At 46.3% G+C, this 20,676-nt stretch overlaps 1 protein-coding gene across 1 annotated transcript in view; it reads right to left on the bottom strand.

Annotated features, from left to right (window-relative positions):
• Positions 1 to 20,676, bottom strand: part of LOC102567778 (macrophage mannose receptor 1) — a 96,127-nt gene that overhangs the window by 26,441 nt on the left and 49,010 nt on the right. The window contains exons 20-22 of the mRNA XM_059729057.1: positions 20,249 to 20,391; positions 18,144 to 18,258; positions 13,749 to 13,912 (exon numbers count right to left, since the gene is read on the bottom strand). Of these exons, the coding sequence (XP_059585040.1) occupies positions 13,749 to 13,912; positions 18,144 to 18,258; positions 20,249 to 20,391 (422 nt within the window). The remainder of the gene's footprint in view (positions 1 to 13,748; positions 13,913 to 18,143; positions 18,259 to 20,248; positions 20,392 to 20,676) is intronic.

The following is a 20,676-nucleotide window of genomic DNA, read 5'->3' as shown; positions in this document are numbered from 1 at the left end:
AAGGCAATAGAGGCCTGATAACCGAACCCGCAGAGCTTTAACAACTCCGGGAAAAAGAACGAACAGCCTCTAGCCTCTCCCCGTCGCCGATAAATTCCTAGACGTATCCCTTCCTATATGAAAAACTACTGAACCCGCGGAGCTTCAATAACTCCGGGGCCAAGAACCGAACCTGCGGAGCTTCAATAATTCCGGGGCCAAGAACGAATTGTCATAGTCCTCTAACGAGGATTTAAGCAGAGCTGAACCTGAAAACTGTCCAGCCTACACCACGACCATCTTTGGTGTAAATAAACAATCTTTAAATCAACCATTATGCGTCCGTGCCTAATTCTAGCTCGCCACCGGTTTTCTCCGACCCCACGTGCCCGGGCTGCTAGCCACAGCCCGCGTGTGCAAAGCCGGGTCCGCATATCGCTCCCGGCCCGCTCACGGTGACATGGATGGGATCGGGAGGCGGCTTGCACATGGCAACGAGGATGGGATTAGGAGAAAACCCGCTAGAGCTAGAATTGGTTAAGAACTGCCCTTGGTGCGATAACAAACGCCAAGTGAAAAGCTTTGAGGAATTGGAGGCGCATATTGCTTATCACCAGGCGGGCGGAACGGGTGAGAGATTTATCAGCGCTAAAGGGAGAAGAGGGAGTCTCCGAAGACGGAGCCCCGAGAGAGAGGGAAGTACATTTGCTCCCCGCGGCCTTCGGGTGTATAATGAGAGACGAACGGGTCCTGTTCAGGCCCCTTGATACTGTGTCCCTCGCCGGACCCAACCCGGCGGGCGAAACGAACCCAACCTTCACCTGGGAGCGTGCCCGATGCCTACGATATGCTCAGGAGAGTGAAGAACTGGAGCCAATTGGCTGGTTCCCTCCCCTCATGGCGGCTAGATTAAGGGATTGCGAGCTTCCATCCGAGCTCTGCGAAGATCTGGAGATGGAGGAACGCGCCGCAAATAAGAGGGTGGCCTTGCGGTACGACAAGGGGGGAGAATGCTGTGCAACTTTTCGTACAATTACTAATCTAATGTACAAGAATTTAAGTTTGAAAGCCCAGCTTCAGATGGCTGTTCAAGCGGTCAAAAACGTGGCTGAGAGAAGGGATCCTGAAACGCCAGCCCAAGATGGCGCCGAACAAGAGGGAGACCGCGTGGAAGAACCGGAAAAAAAGGGTGGAGCTTCGGAGAAACCCGCGAGAGTTCGGTCAGCGACTCCGCCCATCGACGCAGCGTCGTCTCCGGCAACCCCGCCTAGCGACGCGGTGACGCCTCTGCCACCCACGCCCTCCTGCCGATGAAGGAGAGAGTCAAGCGGAGGAGCGCATCCGCCCCTCCTGCCTGAAGCAGTAACAGCAGCAGTGACTCCCGCAGTGGCAGTTCAGCCTACAACAACGACTAACCGAGTTGCTACTGCCTACTATGCTCGCACCAGAACTGAACTACAGGATTTGTGTAGAGAATCAAGAATCCAACCTGAAGAGACTCTAGCTGTATGGCTGGGACATTTAGTCGTGGAACTTGGATCCAACCTACTGAACCAGGAAGAAGCAAGCTTCTTGGTCAGACAAGCTTCGTGGAGTAGAGGACATGCCACTGACATCGACATGGTAGCGGTCAAAGTTCACTGGCCTATTCCACTGCCAGTGCTTGTTGCAGGACTGATCGGTCAAAAAGCCCACATATGGCATGAAGGACGACCAAAACATACCGGCGCAGAGCATCTCATGCTAGCAATTATCGGAGTCTCATACTGTGCCTGGAACCCCAGAGCGTGTGCGCTGGGACTAACATCACTCCAGCGAATAAGACCATGGCCTCATCATCATCTACGAGATCCCAGAACCGTTCCAGTGACCGTTCACAACTTAGATAGTTGCCTTGAGATATATGGGCGAAAAAATATCGTCGTCCTCTGAATTCTGCTCAGTCCAATAGTAAATCAACCTGTAAGCAATCTTCTTTGTCAGTTGTCACAACTGCATATCCTAATGGAGCCAAGATCATCTCTTGATCCGGACTGTTGACACCCGACTAAACTTCAAGGCACCAAACATCGTAAATCCGATTTTCCACCACTGCCACCAAAAACCCTAGAGAAGCGATACATGTTTGGATTTCTCCTACAGCGTTCTGGACTCAATAAACGGCAGCTTCGGATTTTAGGAGACGCAGGCCAATGGCAATTGGCCTACGAGTTAGGTTTTTGTTATTTAGAAGAGCCAGATGATGGATCCTCAACGATTTCATCCAACTGAGAATATGAGCCATAAAAATTGTTTAAATCTATTAAATAAGATTACTAATCTATTTTTTTTTAGAAGTTTTCTGTTTACAGATCCGAGATTCAGAGTGCGTGGCAAAGAGAAGCCCTGAGAAGGATAACATCATTGGAAAAAGTGAGGGCCTGACGTACGACTTCGCCATAACATCCACTAAAGCCCTGATCATACAGTTTTGTTATAAAACAGATTATGTGTTTGTGTTAATTATTGTTTCTTGATTATTATGTAACTCAATCCCAGGACAGCAAATTTTATGTTTGTTTGCTTATCTGTTCGTTTGACGACTCACGACAAAGTTCTAGATATGAGTATATAGCATAATTTAGCTATGCTCTTAGCAAGGGGGGATGTCACAACCCAAAGTTGTGATTTTTTGTTTGTGTGTGCTTCGGCACCGCTAAATTATTTTCCCGCTAAATTGCAGCTTCTTTGCACGGTAGAGTTTTCTGCTACAGAAGAGAACCCCGGTGCAAAGGAGTATTCCCGCCAATTTGTAGCTTTCTTTGCATGGTGCATTTCTTTTTGCATCCAAGAAATGCACGGTGCAAAGAGTTCCTGCCATTTGTATAAAGATTCGTGCCACATTATTGGCCGATTCTAATACATGCACACGTGGTGGCTAGCGATTGGCTTGCTAGCCGTATAAAGAGCTTGGGTGGTTTCTGCCCAAGTTGGAGAGAAAGCAATTGGAGTTCGAGAAGAAGAGCGTGAAGATCTCTAAGCGCTGCGGATCCTTACGGACCCAATGCTTTTCTTAAAAGGTAATAGAGGCCTGATAACCGAACCTGCAGAGCTTTAACAACTCCGGGAAAAAGAACAAACAGCCTCTAGCCTCTCCCCGTCGCCGATAAATTCCTAGACGTATCCCTTCCTATACGAAAAACTACCGAACCCGCAGAGCTTCAATAACTCCGGGGCCAAGAACGAATTGTCATAGTCCTCTAACGAGGATTTAAGTGGAGCTGAACCTGAAAACTGTCCAGCCTACACCACGACCATCTTTGGTGTAAATAAACAATCTTTAAATCAACCGTTACACGTCCGTGCCTAATTCTAGCTCACCACCGGTCTTCTCCGACCCCGCGTGCCCGGGCTGCTAGCCACAGCCCGCGTGCACAAAGACGGGTCCGCATATCGCTCCCGGCCTGCTCATGGCGACATGGGTGGGATCGGGAGGCGGCTCGCACAGAAGCCAGTTTGGACCAGGTCCTCCCTGGTGATGTCCTCCACTTGCCACCTCTCCTGGTGAGCCAGGTCCTCGTTCTGCCACCTCTCCTCCTGAGCCAAGTTCTCCTCTCAGCAGGCCCAGGTGGTCTGCTCCTGCTCCTTGGCCACCACCAACCGTTGCTGGAGGAGGAGGGTCTGATCCTGTAGTGCCTCTGGTGCAGCTGGTGCATCTGGAGGGCTGTGGCACTGGGCAGCAGCTTCCCTGACTTGGCATCCCCGCTGGTTCCATGGCCACTCCCCCAAGTCCAGATGCTGGATCTGCAGAGCCAGGAGACAGAAGCCTTTTGTTCAAGTTTGCAACAGTCTGGAGATAAGATGCCCTGCACCAGGGGCCATGCACTGCCCTGCCTCAGATTGGGGGTTGGCCATGCATGGGTGCCCAGGGACCATGGTAAGTCAGCAGGGCAGGCCCAGGCCCAGGTGGCCACTGACCAAACCCCCCATCCCCACACACTCCCCTAGGTCTGGCAGGCCACTGGGTGCTGGCCACAGGCAGTCTGCCTCCCCTGCCCCAGAGTGGGACAGGCCAGGCTCCTGGAAGCACATGCTGCCATGATTCCACATCCCGCTCCCCAAAATCTCCCTGTGCAGGCCAACTGCTCTGCTACACTGCTACACAGCCCATGGTGCCCAGGATTGAGATGCATGAGACTTCTGGACAACTGGGATGAGGAGCTGGCCAAGTCTCCACCTTCCATGCTGGGAGGCCTCTCTGGGGAAGCGCCCTGGGGCCACCCCGTCCCCCCCCACCATACCGCCACTGAACCCTAAATGTGCCCCTGTTGCATGTGCCCTTGGCAGTGCATGATGAGCTGTTTGTGTAGGCTGAGGGGTGCCCAATCTACTATGTCCTGCTGCTGCTGTTCCTCCAGGTGCCCTGGGCATACCCGTGCTCCCAGTTTGGGGCCTTGAGCTATAAAGGTGAGAAGGCAAGCCTCGGCTGCCCTACAACCTATGCCACTGCCTGGAATGCTACCTGTGGCATCACTATATGTCTCTGCCACCGCTGCTGAGGAGGACATTACTGCCATCATTGACTTGTTCCTCAGCATGTGAGAGGCCTATAGCTGCCTAGCTGCTGGGGCATGGGCTGCTCAATAAAGTTTTGCACTGTGTCCCACCTCCCTGTGTGTTGTGGGGGAAACCCAGGGCCAGGAAAGTGTGGGCAGGCCAGGCAGGAAGGGGAGGCTGGGAGCAGGGGTGAGGACTGGAGTAGAGTGGCCCCCCACCCCAGTGCAGGGCTTACCATGTGTCTGGGGCTGGTGAGGCTGGTGGCTCAGCATAGTCCTCCCCATTGATAGTGGCATGTAGCTGCGCCCGATGTCCTGGGTGTCACAACCCAGTGATTTTGGTGCCTCGGCACGGTGGAATTTTCCCGCCACATGAGAGTCTCTTGCAAAGTAAAGGCTTTCTGTTGCTGCAGAAAACCCCCGGTGCAAGAGAGTTCCCGCCATTCGAATGTAAATTTGTGTCCCGCTATTGGCTAGTTCTAAATTATGCACACGTGGCAGCTGGTAATTGGCTTGCTAGCCGTTTAAAAATTAGCGTGACTTCCGCCCAAGTCGGAGAACTTTGAGCACACTGCAGAGTGCTTCTGAAGAGATCTGACTCGTGGCTGAGCTGATCGATAGACTGATCACCTATCGATTCTTCTCCCCATCGCTGAGCGCAATCCCAGACGTATCCTTTTCCCTGCCGGCCCGATTTGTAGACGGATGTGCTGGCCTGAGCCCTGCCAGCTGGAACAGCTAACGTAGTTGTTCAGACGACCGGACCGTTTTCATCGCAACAGCAAGCAACATAAGTAAAGTTTTACAACCATAAAGCTTTCTCGGCCTCTCTATTCACCAGCCCACCCCGACGAATGAGTAATTATTGAATCACCTCGAGTCGGCTTTGGCCGTCCGAGACATGGCGACGAGGATGGGATTAAAGGGCACGGTGATGGAGAAGAACCTAATCGGGTGCTGCCCCTGCCGCACCGGGACCCGCCACGTAGAGAACGCCAACGATCTATGGGCGCATATCACTTACCACCAGGCGGTAGAAGGGAATGAAAGAAATATTGATGGTTACTTCTCTGTAAAGAGAGAAGAAGCCGTAGTGAAGGAATGGAGAACTAAGCTATCCCTTGGGGAGTTTGGATGTATAATGGGGAGCGACCGGGTCTATTATCGACCCCCAGAGGAAACCTCAACCATATCCCTAGCTGGGGTAAAAGCGCGGAAGGCAGAGAAGCTGACCCCCGCTCAAGAGTTCGCTCAATGCATTCGATACTTAAGGGAAGGAGGGGAATCCACCCCCACGGACTGGTTTAACTGTCCGGATTTGGTGCCGGAGTCGCGGGGCCATGAGCTCCTTATTCAGCTCCGGGAGGACTTGGAAACTAAGGGCCGTCATGTGCCGAGATGGGGTCTGACCAAATGGAAGAAGGGAAAAATGATAAATGTGCTGTTCCGTACAGTAGCGGGTCTGCTAAGGGAATATCAAATTTAGAGGCACAGATGCATACGGCGGGTAAGAAGTCGCTGGAGCGGGCAGCAAAAAGCTCCGGAGCGGAGCTTATTAATAGCACCGACCGCATGATACCGCTAGTAGAAAATGGCGCCGAAAGAAGCGCGAGCCATCTGGGGAACCCGGAAAAGAGGGGTGGAGCTTCAGAAGACCCGGCGGGGATCCGCCTAGCGTCTCCGCCCCCTGAGGTGACGTCGTTCCCAATGACCCCGCCTCCTTGCCAAGGGGAGGAGGCAATGGGAGGAGAGATATACCCAACGCTCCCAGATGAAGAATTTAACTCTTTCTCTACCGCAGCTCACCCGGTAGCTGTGATGAAGCATGTTGCAGATGAAGATGGTGCTACACGTACCACTATTATCTCACGCACACGCACCAGACCAGAGATTCAAGAGCTTTGCAAGGAATCTAAGATAAGATCAGGAGAGACCTTGGCAATGTGGTTAGGACGGTTAATAGTGGAATTCGGATCTGACACCTTGGACAAAGAAGAAGCAAGTGCCTTGACCCGACAGGCGGCATGGAGTGGTGGGCGTGCTACCGATTTGAATGTGGTCACAGACAGTGCCCACTGGCCCATCCCAATCCCGGCGCTCGTAGTGGGACAGGTAACCCACAAATTTCACACCTGGCACGAAGGTTGTCCACAGAAGGCTACCGTGGAGCAACTCCTCCTAGCTATAGTTGGAGTGTCATATCTCTCATGGACTCCGAGGACAAATCCCATGGGACTAACTGCCATGCAACGAAAAGAGAGATGGGCTCATCACCACCTATCGGACCCTGGGGCAATCCCAATGCCCTTGGAAGCTATAGAGGCCTGTGTGGAGGTATATGGAGGAGCAAATGCCGTTACACTCCAACTCTTCTTGAACCCAATGGCAGGTCAACTGGTGGGAAATCTTTTAGGCCATCCCCACGTCTACAAGCACTTATGCAACAAGGTGAAGAAGCTTCTGATACTATAAGGGACCGATCTTCAGTATACCCAGCCGGAACACTGAGACCCAGATGGCAAGAATTTATCCCCCAACGAGAGCAAGGGTGATCACCTCCAGGAACCCCGAAGGAAAGAACCCTGAAGGAAAGAACCATGTTTGGTTTTCTTCTATCCCGCACTGGACTTACAAAGGTGCAGCTATGAATTTTGGGAGAAAGGGGCCAGTCTCGTCTGGCTGAAGCATTAGGATTCAAATTTGAGGACTCATCAAAAAATGAATGATGGCTGGCGGCTCCGCCAGCGGCCTTCTCCAGTTCAGACCTGACCCTATGGTTTCTCGACCATATGCCGAACTCACTGTTTGCAACCCTACCGATCCGGATGACCAACAACAAGCATTCTTGCTTCTCGATACTAGAGCTCAGACCAATGTGATTACCTCAATGATACCTCATCAAAAGACCGCCAAAACGATCAAGGTACAAGGGCTTAACGCTATCGCTGTTACAACGAAGGTAAAATTTTGGGTCCAAGGCTACCGATATCCCCTAGAGGCTGTCCTAGGAGGCATCAACATTTTAGGGATCCCAGGGATAAAAGCGCTTGACCTTAAAGAACAAGTGCTACAGGCATTACCTGTCATTATCCCAGAACAGGATTGGCATCGACCAACACTTCGTAACAACTCCACCTGGCGATATCAACCAATCCCGACCAAGGGTTCACTAAAGCAGTCCCTTACTGACCTCCTGAGGTGACTCGAGCGACGAGGCTGTATTAAGACTGTAATAGCCAGCACCTACCTGTCATCAGGATGGGGGGTAGCGAAACCTGGAAAGCCAAATGAAGCCCGGATGGTTGTAGACTATCGAGAAGTCAACAAAAGGTGTCAGATACTTCAACAACCTAATCCATCTACTCTGCCACAATGTATGTTTGAGATGGCACAGTTCCAACAAGGTACGTGGACCGGAGTCACATTGGATCTTAAAAATATGTTCTTTTCCATCCCAATAACTGACCTGGAAGGAATACTAAACATGTGTATTGATGGCATCATGTACAGGTGGACGGTCTGTCCACAAGGATATTGCAACGCTCCATCACTAGCCACTGGTGCCATGAATAACACCCTAAAGAATTTTCGAGCTTCATACTCTCTTCCCCCAGAAAAGGAACTAAAGATTTGGAGTTACGTGGATGATATCGCCATCATGGGTCGTGATAGTTCCGTAGTTACTAGTATAGTCAGTCAACTAGTCACTCACCTTCAGAGTGAGGGATGGACAATCAACGAGGAAAAGTCGTGTTTACAACCTGTAGATGACATTACGTTCCTCGGTACTCGATACATCGGTTCCATCCGCCACGGAATTTCTCATGAGGGTCCTAACATCGATCCATTGAAAACATTCTTCCCTACGACCAAGAGGCACTTTCAACAGCTGTTAGGTCATTTGAATTGGTATCGACATTATATTGGACCGAGTGATTTGGCACTCCTCACCAAATTACAGCGACAGATCCGTAATAAATCCCGAAAGTCTACACCCTGGACAAAAAGAGATCAGCAGAACCTGCTTCGCCTGCTAGCTATGGTTAAAGATACACAACTCCATGCCATCGATCTGGGCGAGTCACTAACCGTGACCCTCGGGTTCACCACCAACCACGTGTGGGCTGTTGCACATAATTCTCATGATGAGCTAGTATATACAGCCCATAAAACACTTCAAGCGGCACAACATCGATATGGAGCTATAGGAAAAATCCTCCTAGCCGAACAATTGGTGGAGCCTTTAGCAAGGGGGCATGGGACGTTACGCACTCCCGGTGCCACATTGTTACCCTTGCTAGATGCAGCAGAGTTGACCCACATTTTCAGGGAGAATCTAAGACCTGGAATACGCTAGTGCTTACCCACCATTACAACTGGCATTGTTGGAGGTTGGAAGACACGGTACCTGATCCAAGCCCAGAAGATGAGAAGAAGGTCCCTACATTGTATGGAACTTCTGCCCCGGCATGGATGGCTTCAGATGGGACCTCCCGACATGGCAGAGGCTATGGATATTATTGCAAAACTTGCAACGATAAGGAAATCCTTCAAGCTGACCCAGATGATAATTCAGCCCAAAGATGTGAATTATTAGGATTCCTTAAGGTACTGGAACATTGTCTGACACATCATAACGATACACTCCCAGTTCCGATCATCGCAATTGATTCGCAATACATTTATAAAATTCTTACGGGTACAGCTTTTCCTTCTGAACATTTGAATGATTGGCAAGATATTTGGGAAATGTTAACTAAATTTGTGCGCCTCCTGTTAATTAGGCACACTAAGTCCCATCGTCCAGATACCGATCCAGTGCATGAGGTAATTGATAAGCTTTTGGAAGATCCATTCCGAACCGATATAGCCTTGCCTGTCACATCTACCACCGATCCTGAAGTAAATCCGTTCCTCGCGTGGCTTCATGAGAATTGGGGTCACCCGGGACCACGAGCTTGCCATCAACGTTGGTGCCGAATCCTTACGGAGCCGGCCTCATACGGAGCTCGGCGCGATTGGGAAAAGGTAGCTCAGGCCTGTGAGGTATGTGCTAAAGAAAAGTGCCATAAAACCAAGCACCAACTAGGAGCTTTCGATTCTTCACAGTTTCAAGCAGGAAAAGTTTGGCAGGTAGATTTACTGGGACCCCTCCCAGGGTCTAAGCCGCCAAATAAAGGACTAGTTGTTGTCGATTTGGGAACGAGACAGTTACAGGTTATCCCCCTACGGAAAAGTAATGCCACTGCTGTCATTTCTGCTTTGACCGCTGTATTTGCTACCTGGCAACCTCCTCATGAGATTCAGTCTGATGGAGGACCTCCGTTCAATTCAAACGCTCTGGACAAATTCGCTTGTCTTCATAATGTAGCCTGGCATCTTCATTTGCCGTACCACCCGCAGTCCAACGGTGTTGTGGAAAGACACATAGGTCTGTACAAAGAGCAGCTTCGCCTTAGAGGAGGAGGGACGTTTAAAAACTAGACTAAATTTAATCATGATGTCCTTATTTCACTAAACACTGCTAAACTGTTATGGGACGAAGCTAATGTCCAGAAACCTCCACCTTGGGAGCCCAAGTTCCAACCAGACGAGTTAGTGTGGATTTCAATACCGCACCCCCATCAGTCTCATCCACAAGTTCACAAAGGGACCGTTCAACGACCGGGACAATATCCCAATACTTATTCTGTCCAATTGGAAGAGAAGCCCGATCGTCCTCCTATTATCGTTCATCACAACTGGATGACACGCCGTTCCAACGTTTCCCCAGTATCCTTACAGTAAATCCAATTATGAGTCTTTTGTCTTGTGTTGTTGTTTTCTCTCTTCACAGGACTGACCCTAAGAAAAGTAGTAATTCACAACTGCCCGAGTATGAAATTTATCAAGCTCCAGATTGCAGTTCATTCAAGTTAATACAGTGATGATTATGAAGGAGACACTGAGACGGGGAACGTTCATTTGCTCAGGACTGGCTATAACACTATTTACTCTCATTTTATTAGGTATTTTATTGACATTGTCTGTTAATAGGAGAGGACGGACTGACTACCAGACGAGGAAAATCCCAAGCAGACATTCTCCAATCAGACGATGATCAACAGTTGTTGTTATATGTTCAAAATTGTTGTATTTTGTAACTTGTTGAAAAGACCGGTCTATCAAGTTGTTTGTATATATATATATTGGTTGTTAAAGCTTTGCCAGGTCAGTAAGTCCTGAAACAAAGATGCCGTATGATGTGCTCATGTGTCTAAAATTCCAGTTGTGCCGTCGGCAAGGGGGCATGTCACAACCCAGTGATTTTGGTGCCTCGGCACGGTGGAATTTTCCTGCCACATGAGAGTCTCTTGCAAAGTAAAGGCTTTCTGTTGCTGCAGAAAACCCCCGGTGCAAGAGAGTTCCCACTATTCGAATGTAAATTTGTGTCCCGCTATTGGCTAGTTCTAAATTATGCACACGTGGCGGCTGGTAATTGGCTTGCTAGCTGTTTAAAAATTAGCGTGACTTCCGCCCAAGTCGGAGAACTTTGAGCACGCTGCAGAGTGCTTCTGAAGAGATCTGACTCGTGGCTGAGCTGATCGATAGACTGATCACCTATCGATTCTTCTCCCTGTCGCCAAGCGCAATCCCAGATGTATCCTTTTCCCTGTCGGCCCGATTTGTAGACGGACGTGCTGGCCTGAGCCCTGCCAGCTGGAACAACTAACGTAGTTGTTCAGACGACCGGACTGTTTTCGTCGCAACAGCAAGCAACGTAAGTAAAGTTTTACAACTATAAAGCTTTCTCGGCCTCTCTATTCACCAGCCCGCCCCGACGAACGAGTAATTATTGAATCACCTTGAGTCAGCTTTGGCCGTCCAAGACACTGGGCACCACAAGGTCATTAATCTCCTCCTGGATCCGGTTAGAGCCCTGGGTGGAGGGCATGGGTGTGTGCACCCGGGTTGAGGTGGGCCTGGATGGGGAGAAGGCCATCGTAGGTCCTGGACTGACTGTCTAAGCCTCCTCGCAGCTGTCCCTCTGCTGCCATTCTGGGCAGCTGCCAGCAATGCTAAGTGCAGGGGCACGGCAAGGGACTGGCAGCTACATAGCAGAGGCTATGCCCCGAAGTAGCTGCAGGTACAGAGCAGGCTGCTGGGGTGTGCAGTAGGCAGGTGGTCCTGGCTCTGTTGCCAAGACCAGTCTGCAGGCAGCCCTGGGGTACTGACAGGCTGGCCAGGGGCTGGAACAGCCTGCACCAGATCTTCTACACCCACCTGCCTGGCAGCAGTGCCCTGGCAGCCACAAAGCTGTGCAGGGTCATGCAAAAACAAAGGACTCCAGGAAGTCAGGAACAGCTCAGCTGTAGCCTGCCCAGGGGGGCACATAAGACTTGGACTGCCCTCAGGCTGCCTGTGATGTATCCCCCAAGGCACAAAATGGCTGCAGGCTTTTATAGCCTGCAGGCACAGGCTGCCAGTGAGCCAGCCCAGCCCTGGAGCAGGAGAGGCTCCCAGCCAGGAGCCCTGGGGCTGGCCTCAAGCCAGCCCCCTAGTGGCTGGACAGACCTGGCAGCAAATTTGCTGCTGAGTTGCATCTACATGTATGTTACTGCAGTTACTAATTGCGCTTAAATTTGTTACCTCGCGATTAGGGATTTTTACTGCGTAGTAAGCACACACAGGTGTAGACACATGTGCTTACTGCTTTGTAAACTAGGTAATGGTGCAGTAAAGCATCTCACGTAGATGTACCCACTATCTCCTAAAGAAGATGAGTAAGATGATTGATGCCCTGGCTCAATGATCCTTGTCCCCAGCTCCTTAACCTCATCCTAAGGGCAGGCAGTAGAGTCTCAACAATAAGTGGGGACTACTTCCTGAGGAGGGGCAGCAGTTCTCCACCAGGTGGATATGATTAAGGTATCAATCCTGATTTACATGATATGACATATAACTAGATAGTCCCTGGAAAAATTGTTAAACTTGTGGGTTCGTTAAACTATGTCTGCTTGCATACCTAGGACAATGAAAGAGTGAACAAAGGTGGAATGGATTAGGTGAGTGGGTGTGCATGTTGAAAAAACTGGGAGTGGAGTAGTTTGAAATGATTAAATTTGTTTCATGAAAATTTTTGAATGCATGGAGGAACTGGGGTAAAAATATATTAGGTGTATGCGATTCAGTGTATGCTTGTGCAAATTTATGAAGAGATGACACAAAATTACTCAAAGTGGTTAAGACCAAGGTAAATTGTGAATAACTACAGAAGGATCTAGTGCTATTGAGCAAATAAGCGGCTAAATGGAAGATGGAATTCAATGTAGGTAAGTGATGCACATGGGCAAAAATAACCCAAATTATACCCAGTAAATGGCAGTTTTCATGTTCTTCTGTTCTTCTACTTGGCTTTTAGTTTAAAAGTCAACAGTTATACAAGATGTTTTTTGATAAGGGTTAGCCCAACATATATAAATTAGTGTCCTTGCCAGTTTCTAATTTCTTCCAATACTGGTGAAGACTGACAAGGCCTGCTCACTGCTCTAAAAATATTTATTGCCCTTTTATAAGCCAGGCTCAACTCAAAAAAAAAAAACTGGAAGGGAAAAATGCAGAAAATATTTAAAACTCTTTCATACTCTTACTCTTAATCTCCCTCCAAACATTTCAGTAATGCATCAAAAATATTCTCCAAATAAAAAGGAAATAATTTTCTGTTGTACCTGTGGCTCTGGGCAGCCCACTGAACCTACAGCATTTTGGAATGTCATTACAAAACTGCATTAATGCAATACTCATCTCTTGAGCTACTTAAACTCTTTTCTAGAAGAAGCTGGATCATGAAATATTACAGATCTGCACCCAACTGCAAGAAAATGAATGTTGCAGAGAAAGAGGGAAACTATATAAGAAGTAATTTGAGCAGTTTATTGAAAGACTCAGTGGCCACATCTACATGAGTGGTGGACTGTGGAGTTGTTACTGCACAGTCATTTAGTACTTGCTTAACCAAGTACTAAATGACTGCACAATAACTGGCATTACTGCTCAGTACCATCCCTGCATGGGCTTTTTTATTCTATTGCACAGTAGCTCATTACTACTGCACAGTATGGTTGCTGTTATGGTTACTACCCACCAATGATACTGCACGGTAGCAACGAGCTATGCTGTGCAATAGCATCTTGTATAGATGTGCCCAGTGACCTCTCCAATTCCTTTGGATGATAATCTGTAATTAAAGTTTACCGGATATTGAAATCCAAATGCACTATGCATTCTATCTTCTGCATCCCAGTTTGTATAAGAGACATCACTTCCATCCTTCCAAAGAGAGATGCGTCCCTTGTTTCTGTTACTCAAACCAATCCAGCTATCACTTGAAGCATCTTTTAAGTTGCAAGTGAGGAAAGCTGGAACAAAGATAATATTTATAAGAAAGGAAGTTGACCATGCCTTCTTTTTAGCAGCAAAGATTTGGTATGTGCAGAAAAGGACACAGTTAAAAATACAAACAAATTAACCTTACTCAATCATGTATTTTTAAATGATCTTGTGAATACAATTTTTATTATTTGTAGATTCATATCTGGCAAAGCAAAATTATGCCAGAACCAGTAACCCAAGCCCTTGCTCAGGAAATGATTTGTAAGGTAAAAGGGTACAGGTTTTCCAGCTATTTAAGTTGGTCTAGTAAAAGATATCACATTCAGCCAAAGAACCTTGTAAGGTAAAAGAAAGCTAAAGAAATATAGGTTAACAAAAAAGCAGGACAACAGGTTTCAAGCTCTTTCAAAACTATCAGCTCTTGCTTGACTGTGTTGCTATTCACCAGAGCAGACAAGGTTCTTTGGGTGAATCTGATATCTTTTATTAGACCAACCCAAATAGTTGGAAAATAATTATTAAGCAAGCTTTCGGGTTCAAAAACCCTTTGTCAGGCTAAGGAAGTTTCAGCAGTTGGCGCATGCTCTTCCTGGATGGTAGAAGACAGAAATACGCAGTGACCTGTGGGGGCACATTTCTCACAAGAAAACCACTCTCTCTCCAATCTCTCAGTCCTGATCCTCAAAGGAAACTTACACAACACTTCCCAGAGACGAGCCTATGAACTCCACTTCATCAACCTCCTGGATACTAAAAATCATGGACTAAACATAGACATTGGATTTATGTTACATTATAACCTGCCTGACATCTGACTCCCCAGGTATCTCTCCACTTTCATCCCTCTTCTCTCTCTCCGCCCGCCGCCCCCCCCTCCCCCCCAGCCTGTCTCTCACCCATTGACTGCTCAATCTACATTTTCATTGACTGCCTGTCTTATATGCATACCAGCCCAGCCTCTGGCTTCTTTACTTTTCATTCCATCCAGGAAGAGCACACACCAACTGGTGAAACTTCCTTAGCCTGATGAAGGGTTTTTGAACCCAAAAGCTTGCTTAATAATTATTTTCCAACTATTTGGGTTGGTCTAATAAAAGATGTCAGATTCACCCAAGGAACCTTGTCTGCCTATGTCCTTAGACCAACACGGCTAGAACCTACACCCCTGTTGCTATTTACCTGAATTTAATCTCTATATATCTAATTTTTACATGATGATATGCTATGAATTATGGGACCAAAGTAAACTAAATTTAACAGGGGTCATGGATGCAATTGGGGCTGGTAGGTGGGGCACAACCACAGTATAAACAAACAAGAAAGATGAACTTTCCTTGCTCACAATTTCCAAGCTTGGGAAACTTCCTCCCCAGTGAGTCTTGTGGTCCAAGTTAGTTTTTCTCCCTTCCTGGATTACGTTCATAACCACATGTCTTACTTTCTCTGGAGGGCTGATAAAACTCCAGTTGCAACCAGTCTTGGTAAGTAGACAAGTCAGGGTTTCCCTGTTTACAGAAGTGTGCTGCCAGGTTCTCCAGGGTGCCTCTCAGTAAACTTGGAAAGCCAAGCAGATCCTCCCAGGGCTTGAGGGGACAGATCCTTTTTGGGAATTCCTGGGGTGTGCAGGATCAGGCTTTTTAAGCTCCTGGCACACTGTCCAGGGACGTTGAACAGTGTGGGTAGCTCCAGGCTGTTGGTGCCCTCTCACCTTAAAGTAAACATCTACTGCTAAACAGTGACACAAATTGATACCACTGTTGTTGCAGGCACAAACTTTGGGCAATTGTGGCACAACATGGGGTATGGGAGTCTACTTACTTGGCCTTTGCTCTGACATAAAAATTTCCATAGCAGCACAAAAACAACGAAAGACTATGTTTTTCTTTTTATCCTAAAAGAACAAAACATCTAATAGGTATTTGTAGATAAGGATGTAGTCACCAACAGACAGAAGTCTCTGTCTATATGTGAGTTGGAAGGCAAAAAGCTCTGAGGCACATTTACCTACAATGGGTAAATTATTCAACCTCATACAGTTAGTATGATTATGAATGAGAAGCTGTGGGTATGGGTGAATGCATATCAAGTTGTGTGACAGCCTTTATTCATTATCCAGAGTTGCCTGGGCGAGACTACTGCTAGTGTGTGTGTGTGTGTGTGTGCGCGTGTGTAGTATGTTTGCATTAGAGAGGGGGTAGCAGTATTTGAAATGCTGTATATCTATAACCAGTTATTGCTGGTCATTGTGTGCATGCAGAAAGAACCCAGGAATTAACATGTAGGCATATCAGGGAGGAAAAAGAGATGACCGGGTAAAATGAGGTTGAAATATATGGGAGGATGAAATGTAGATGAAGAAGAAAAAGAATGAAACAAATTGAGTGGATAGCATTGCAGGTGGCTACTGGCTGCTTGACTTCTAGGCACTTAGGTGCAGATTGAGAAAGAAGATGTTTCTACAGCTGCCTCTCTTTGATCTCCACTTGGACTTTGCCTTTTCCAGGACAAAAGACACTTGGATTGACATGTGTAAGGATTTAGTCTCCACTCATCCCAGAATGATGCATGTTGTTCAGGAAAACAAGCATATTCCAGCTGGGAGGCGCACAGTTCTTCCATTTTTTCAATGGGCAGTGAGTGGACTGCCAAAAGTAAATTCTATTCTGCCCTATAGAGGCACAGACCTATGCCATTCAAGCAATGGGCAGATATGATATGTGCCTCTACCAACCAGTCATAGGCTTATGATATTCTAGTCTGGGAAGGCACAGAGGTCTCCATTTTCTCACTGGTCGGTTTTAGTACAGCCTAACATGTCTCTGTCATGCTGGAATCCAACTGTTCTAACTGGCTAAGAGGGGAGATGTCAACCAGAATCTTTTGCCAGACTGCCATCAGCAACAGCATTAACTTCACCGTAAACTAAACAAAGGAAGAGGAAGTTTAGAGAGTCAATGGATGAAATACATATACAGTGTGTCACCTGGAGCCAGAAGCCATGGCTTCCTGAGTTCCTGGAGTGCCTACATCCTAAACAAGATGGCATAGGATCACACTTAGACTTAGATATACTGGCTTAAAGGGCTGAGAGGTGGAATAGGACCTGGGAGTTAGTGGGTTTTGGTGCCATTCAGAATGGAGAAAATTAAAAGCTGACAGAATTCCACACAGCCAACTAAAAGAAAAAAGGCAGCTCACAGCTGAACAGAGACACAGAAACAATGATCTCTGGGACTAAAAACTTGGGAAAATCTTAGTAAACTGCCTAAATGGGCACAATTAAGCATTTTCCTGATAAAAGACAGACAAGTATAGAGAATGATAACAATAAGTTTACTGCCTTTGACCTTTGAGAGGAGCTGGCTGACTGTAGGGTTTAATGTTCTTGTAAATTCTCAGCAGAAGTTTTGAAGACATGGGCAGGGTGCACATAATTGGTAATCTGCCATTGCTAGTGCTGAACTTGCTTCATATGGATAATCATCTAGAAAAGGGGCAGAGTTGGGAAGATAATGTATCTTCTACTGCTGACAGGAGCAAATCTCAGGTTCTTCCTGTGTTCTGCGTTGCTTTGATCCACACTCTGAATACCAGCTTAGGATATATTACTTATTTCCTATCCTGCACAGCTCTGATAACTAAATCAAAACCAAATGGGAACGGGGGAAACAGTCTTTAGGTCTGCCAGTATGATTGCAGTGATCTGGCAAAGATTGGCATCCCTGAGACTGTCAAAAAAGCTATTAAATTTTATAAATAGACAATAATCCATACAAGCAAGTACATTATGAAAAATATATTCATCGAAATAATGGTGCATTAATTATTTTACTTAACTTCTTTATGTGTTTTATTATCATACCTTGGTGCCTACCTCCTATACATAATCATAGGAGGAAGGCACTTGTTTTATAATCACCTTTGTATGATTATAAAATATATAAAGAATGTAAGTGACAGAATCTATGTCAGGAGCGGGCAATTATTTTGGGCAGGGGGCCGCTTACTGAGTCTTGGTAAGCCATCAAGAGCTGCATGACAGGCAGCCCAGGGCAGATTAATATTAATTTTCTAAATTTTGTAGGGGCCCTGTGGGCCAGGTAGAATGGCCTGGCTGGCCGGATCCAGCCCCCAGGCCGCATTTTGCCCACCCCTGATCTATGTCAAGTGAAAGAATCTAACAATCTATATAATCTTTTCATTTCAGAAACCACTACTGATGTTTCACCTAATACAGAAAGTGTTTATGTACTGTACCTTGCACTTGTTCATTAGGTATGGAAGCCAGGTTTCCTCCAAAGTTCATACAAGTTTTCTGTGCAACAAACCAATTTACTCTGTCCTCATATCTGGAGCCAAAAAACTTGTAGCACTATGAAAAAAGGGAATCAGAAATTTGTATAAGGTAAAAGAAAACCTGGGAGAGGTTAAGAACTGACATGAGCCAGAGAACCAAAAAAGAAGCTGCCAATAAAGGTCTTTCTTTTGATGGCACTTGTAGAGCTTTCCCCCAGTAACCTGGTTTTTATCTGTCTTGAACTTCTGCCTACCCAGAGATTGACCTGTACATAGGGTTGATAGGTCTCTTTCTGTTTTTGCCAAGCTAATGAAAGAGATTAGTTCATCACCAGAGTTCACAAGTCACTATACATTTGACTAGATCATGAAGGAAACCAACAATTAACCAACCAGTAGATCTCTTATGCAAGGAATTTCAACATATGGTATATATTTACATGGGCTTACCCAAAAGGTTGCTCTGAATCTAGGGTTGAGAAATCTTTGCATATTCAGCTGCTCAATGGAAAAGTCTAAGATTGTTCTTTTATTGAGGCTAGGATTTGTTATGCTGGACTTGTATTAATAATAGCACAGATTTGAAAAATTCAGCTCTGAATTTTCTAAGTGTTAATTGGAAATATTTTAAATCAGAACAATTTTTAAAATGACATATTCAGTATACATTTTCCCACAAGAAATCAGGAATGAAAAACTTTAAAAAGTCTTCTAGTACTCACAGCTTCAACAATAATAGAATTGGCAGGAAAGTGTGTTCTGACCACTTCAAGGTTTTGAGTAAAACAAAATATTACCAAATAAACAGCAAAAAGTGTAATTATAAAACGATTTCTTGGGGGATGGGCAGGAAGGGAACAAATCCCACATATAAACTACAATGAAAATCAAAACATCATTTTTGAGCTCTCAAAATTAGTAGAAAAGCCCCTTTCTGATATTGCAGCTCTTTTATTTATAGAAATATACTAGTTTATTCATATAGATCTACCACTGCCAGAACATGTTGTACTTACACAGCCTTGCTGCTGCTAATAATGGTATAATAAATGTTCACGGTGCTGACCTCTTCTGTTCACTCTCTGTTCAGCGAGCTACTAATAACTGTCAGAGAATGAGCAGACTAATGTACAAGTAAAGATAAAAAAGTACTGGTATTTGAACATTTCCCTTATGTGCATCAGTGGGCAGTCTCACATGAAGCCATTCTGCATTGGGAAAAGGAATGTAATGGGATGTATATTGTTCAGAAATAAATATCAATAACGTATTCATTCTAATTCACTTCAGCTTAGAGGTCTGATCTTACACATGCCATTCAGGCCTACATCTGGCAATTTCAGCTGATCAATATTTTTCTACGGCAAAAGTAAGCTTAAAAAAGTAGTAAGAGTTCATCTATTAACATATTAATACCAACAATGACCCCTCCTGCATGGAAATCATTTGAAACTGGTAACTACCAGGTGAACTTTTCAGGAGAGTTAAACATGGGCATATTATCAAACTGGCCTAATCAGCCCATCACAGGGGTCAGGAACTGTTCAGAATGGCAGGCCACAGTTTATGACCCAACTGTCACCCTGTCCTGACAATTCCCTCTGCAGTGCCCCAGCCTCCATGCTCTATGCCAAGGGCTGCTCTCACACCCCGCAACTGCAGCCACAGCTTACTGTCTCCACCAAGTGCTACCAATTTCTGTCACCAGTGCTGATGGATAGCGCTGCATATAGCTGCAAGGGTAAGTGTAGGTTGCAGTAATGGCGCAAGAGAATAGCGCTCAGCATGGAGCAGAGAGGACTGGGGTAGCTGGATGCTGTGCAGAGGATGCTGTGTAGAGTTGGTACAGGGCATAGAAGGTGACCCCACTGCCATGTGTTGCCAATCCCTGCCACTGCAAACTTCACCTTCCCATGCCAGATCCAACCTGTGGTCTCCAGGTTGTCAACCCTTGGCCTATCAGAATACAATTTTGGATTATCCAAAGATATCTGAAAAGGAAGAGTGTATTTATTTGTTCTATGTTCAATTCCTAATATACAGTAGTATGGTATTTGGTACTGTACCTTATTTTTAAACAAAAGCCAATCTTCAAGACATCCGCCTGGAGGGGATGGCTCTGTAGGAGCAAATGTTGAGTTTATGGAAGTGTTATGCCTTTCACAGATAAAGGCATTTGGATAATAACAGTTGATGTCATTCCACAAACCTGAAGGAATTAAAATATAAAAAAGAAGTCACTGGAGGACACTGACATTTGTGGTAAAACTCTATCCCCTCTTATGTTTGTACTCTCTAGCATACAAATTCAGGGGATGATACATGCCCTGCATCAAGTCTAATGGGAAGTTCATACAATACTCTGCAATTTCAATGCTTGTAAAAAAACCATGTTATTAGTAATCTGTGGTTGATGGCTATTTTTGGCAGATGAAATCCAGTGTAAATAGGACTGGAGATTACACAGAACTGAAGTATAGTTCAACACTGCACG

This window comes from Alligator mississippiensis, chromosome 5 (genome assembly GCF_030867095.1).
Source record: "Alligator mississippiensis isolate rAllMis1 chromosome 5, rAllMis1, whole genome shotgun sequence".
Lineage (NCBI taxonomy): Eukaryota > Metazoa > Chordata > Crocodylia > Alligatoridae > Alligator > Alligator mississippiensis.
This window is presented reverse-complemented; position numbering and strand designations above follow the sequence as displayed.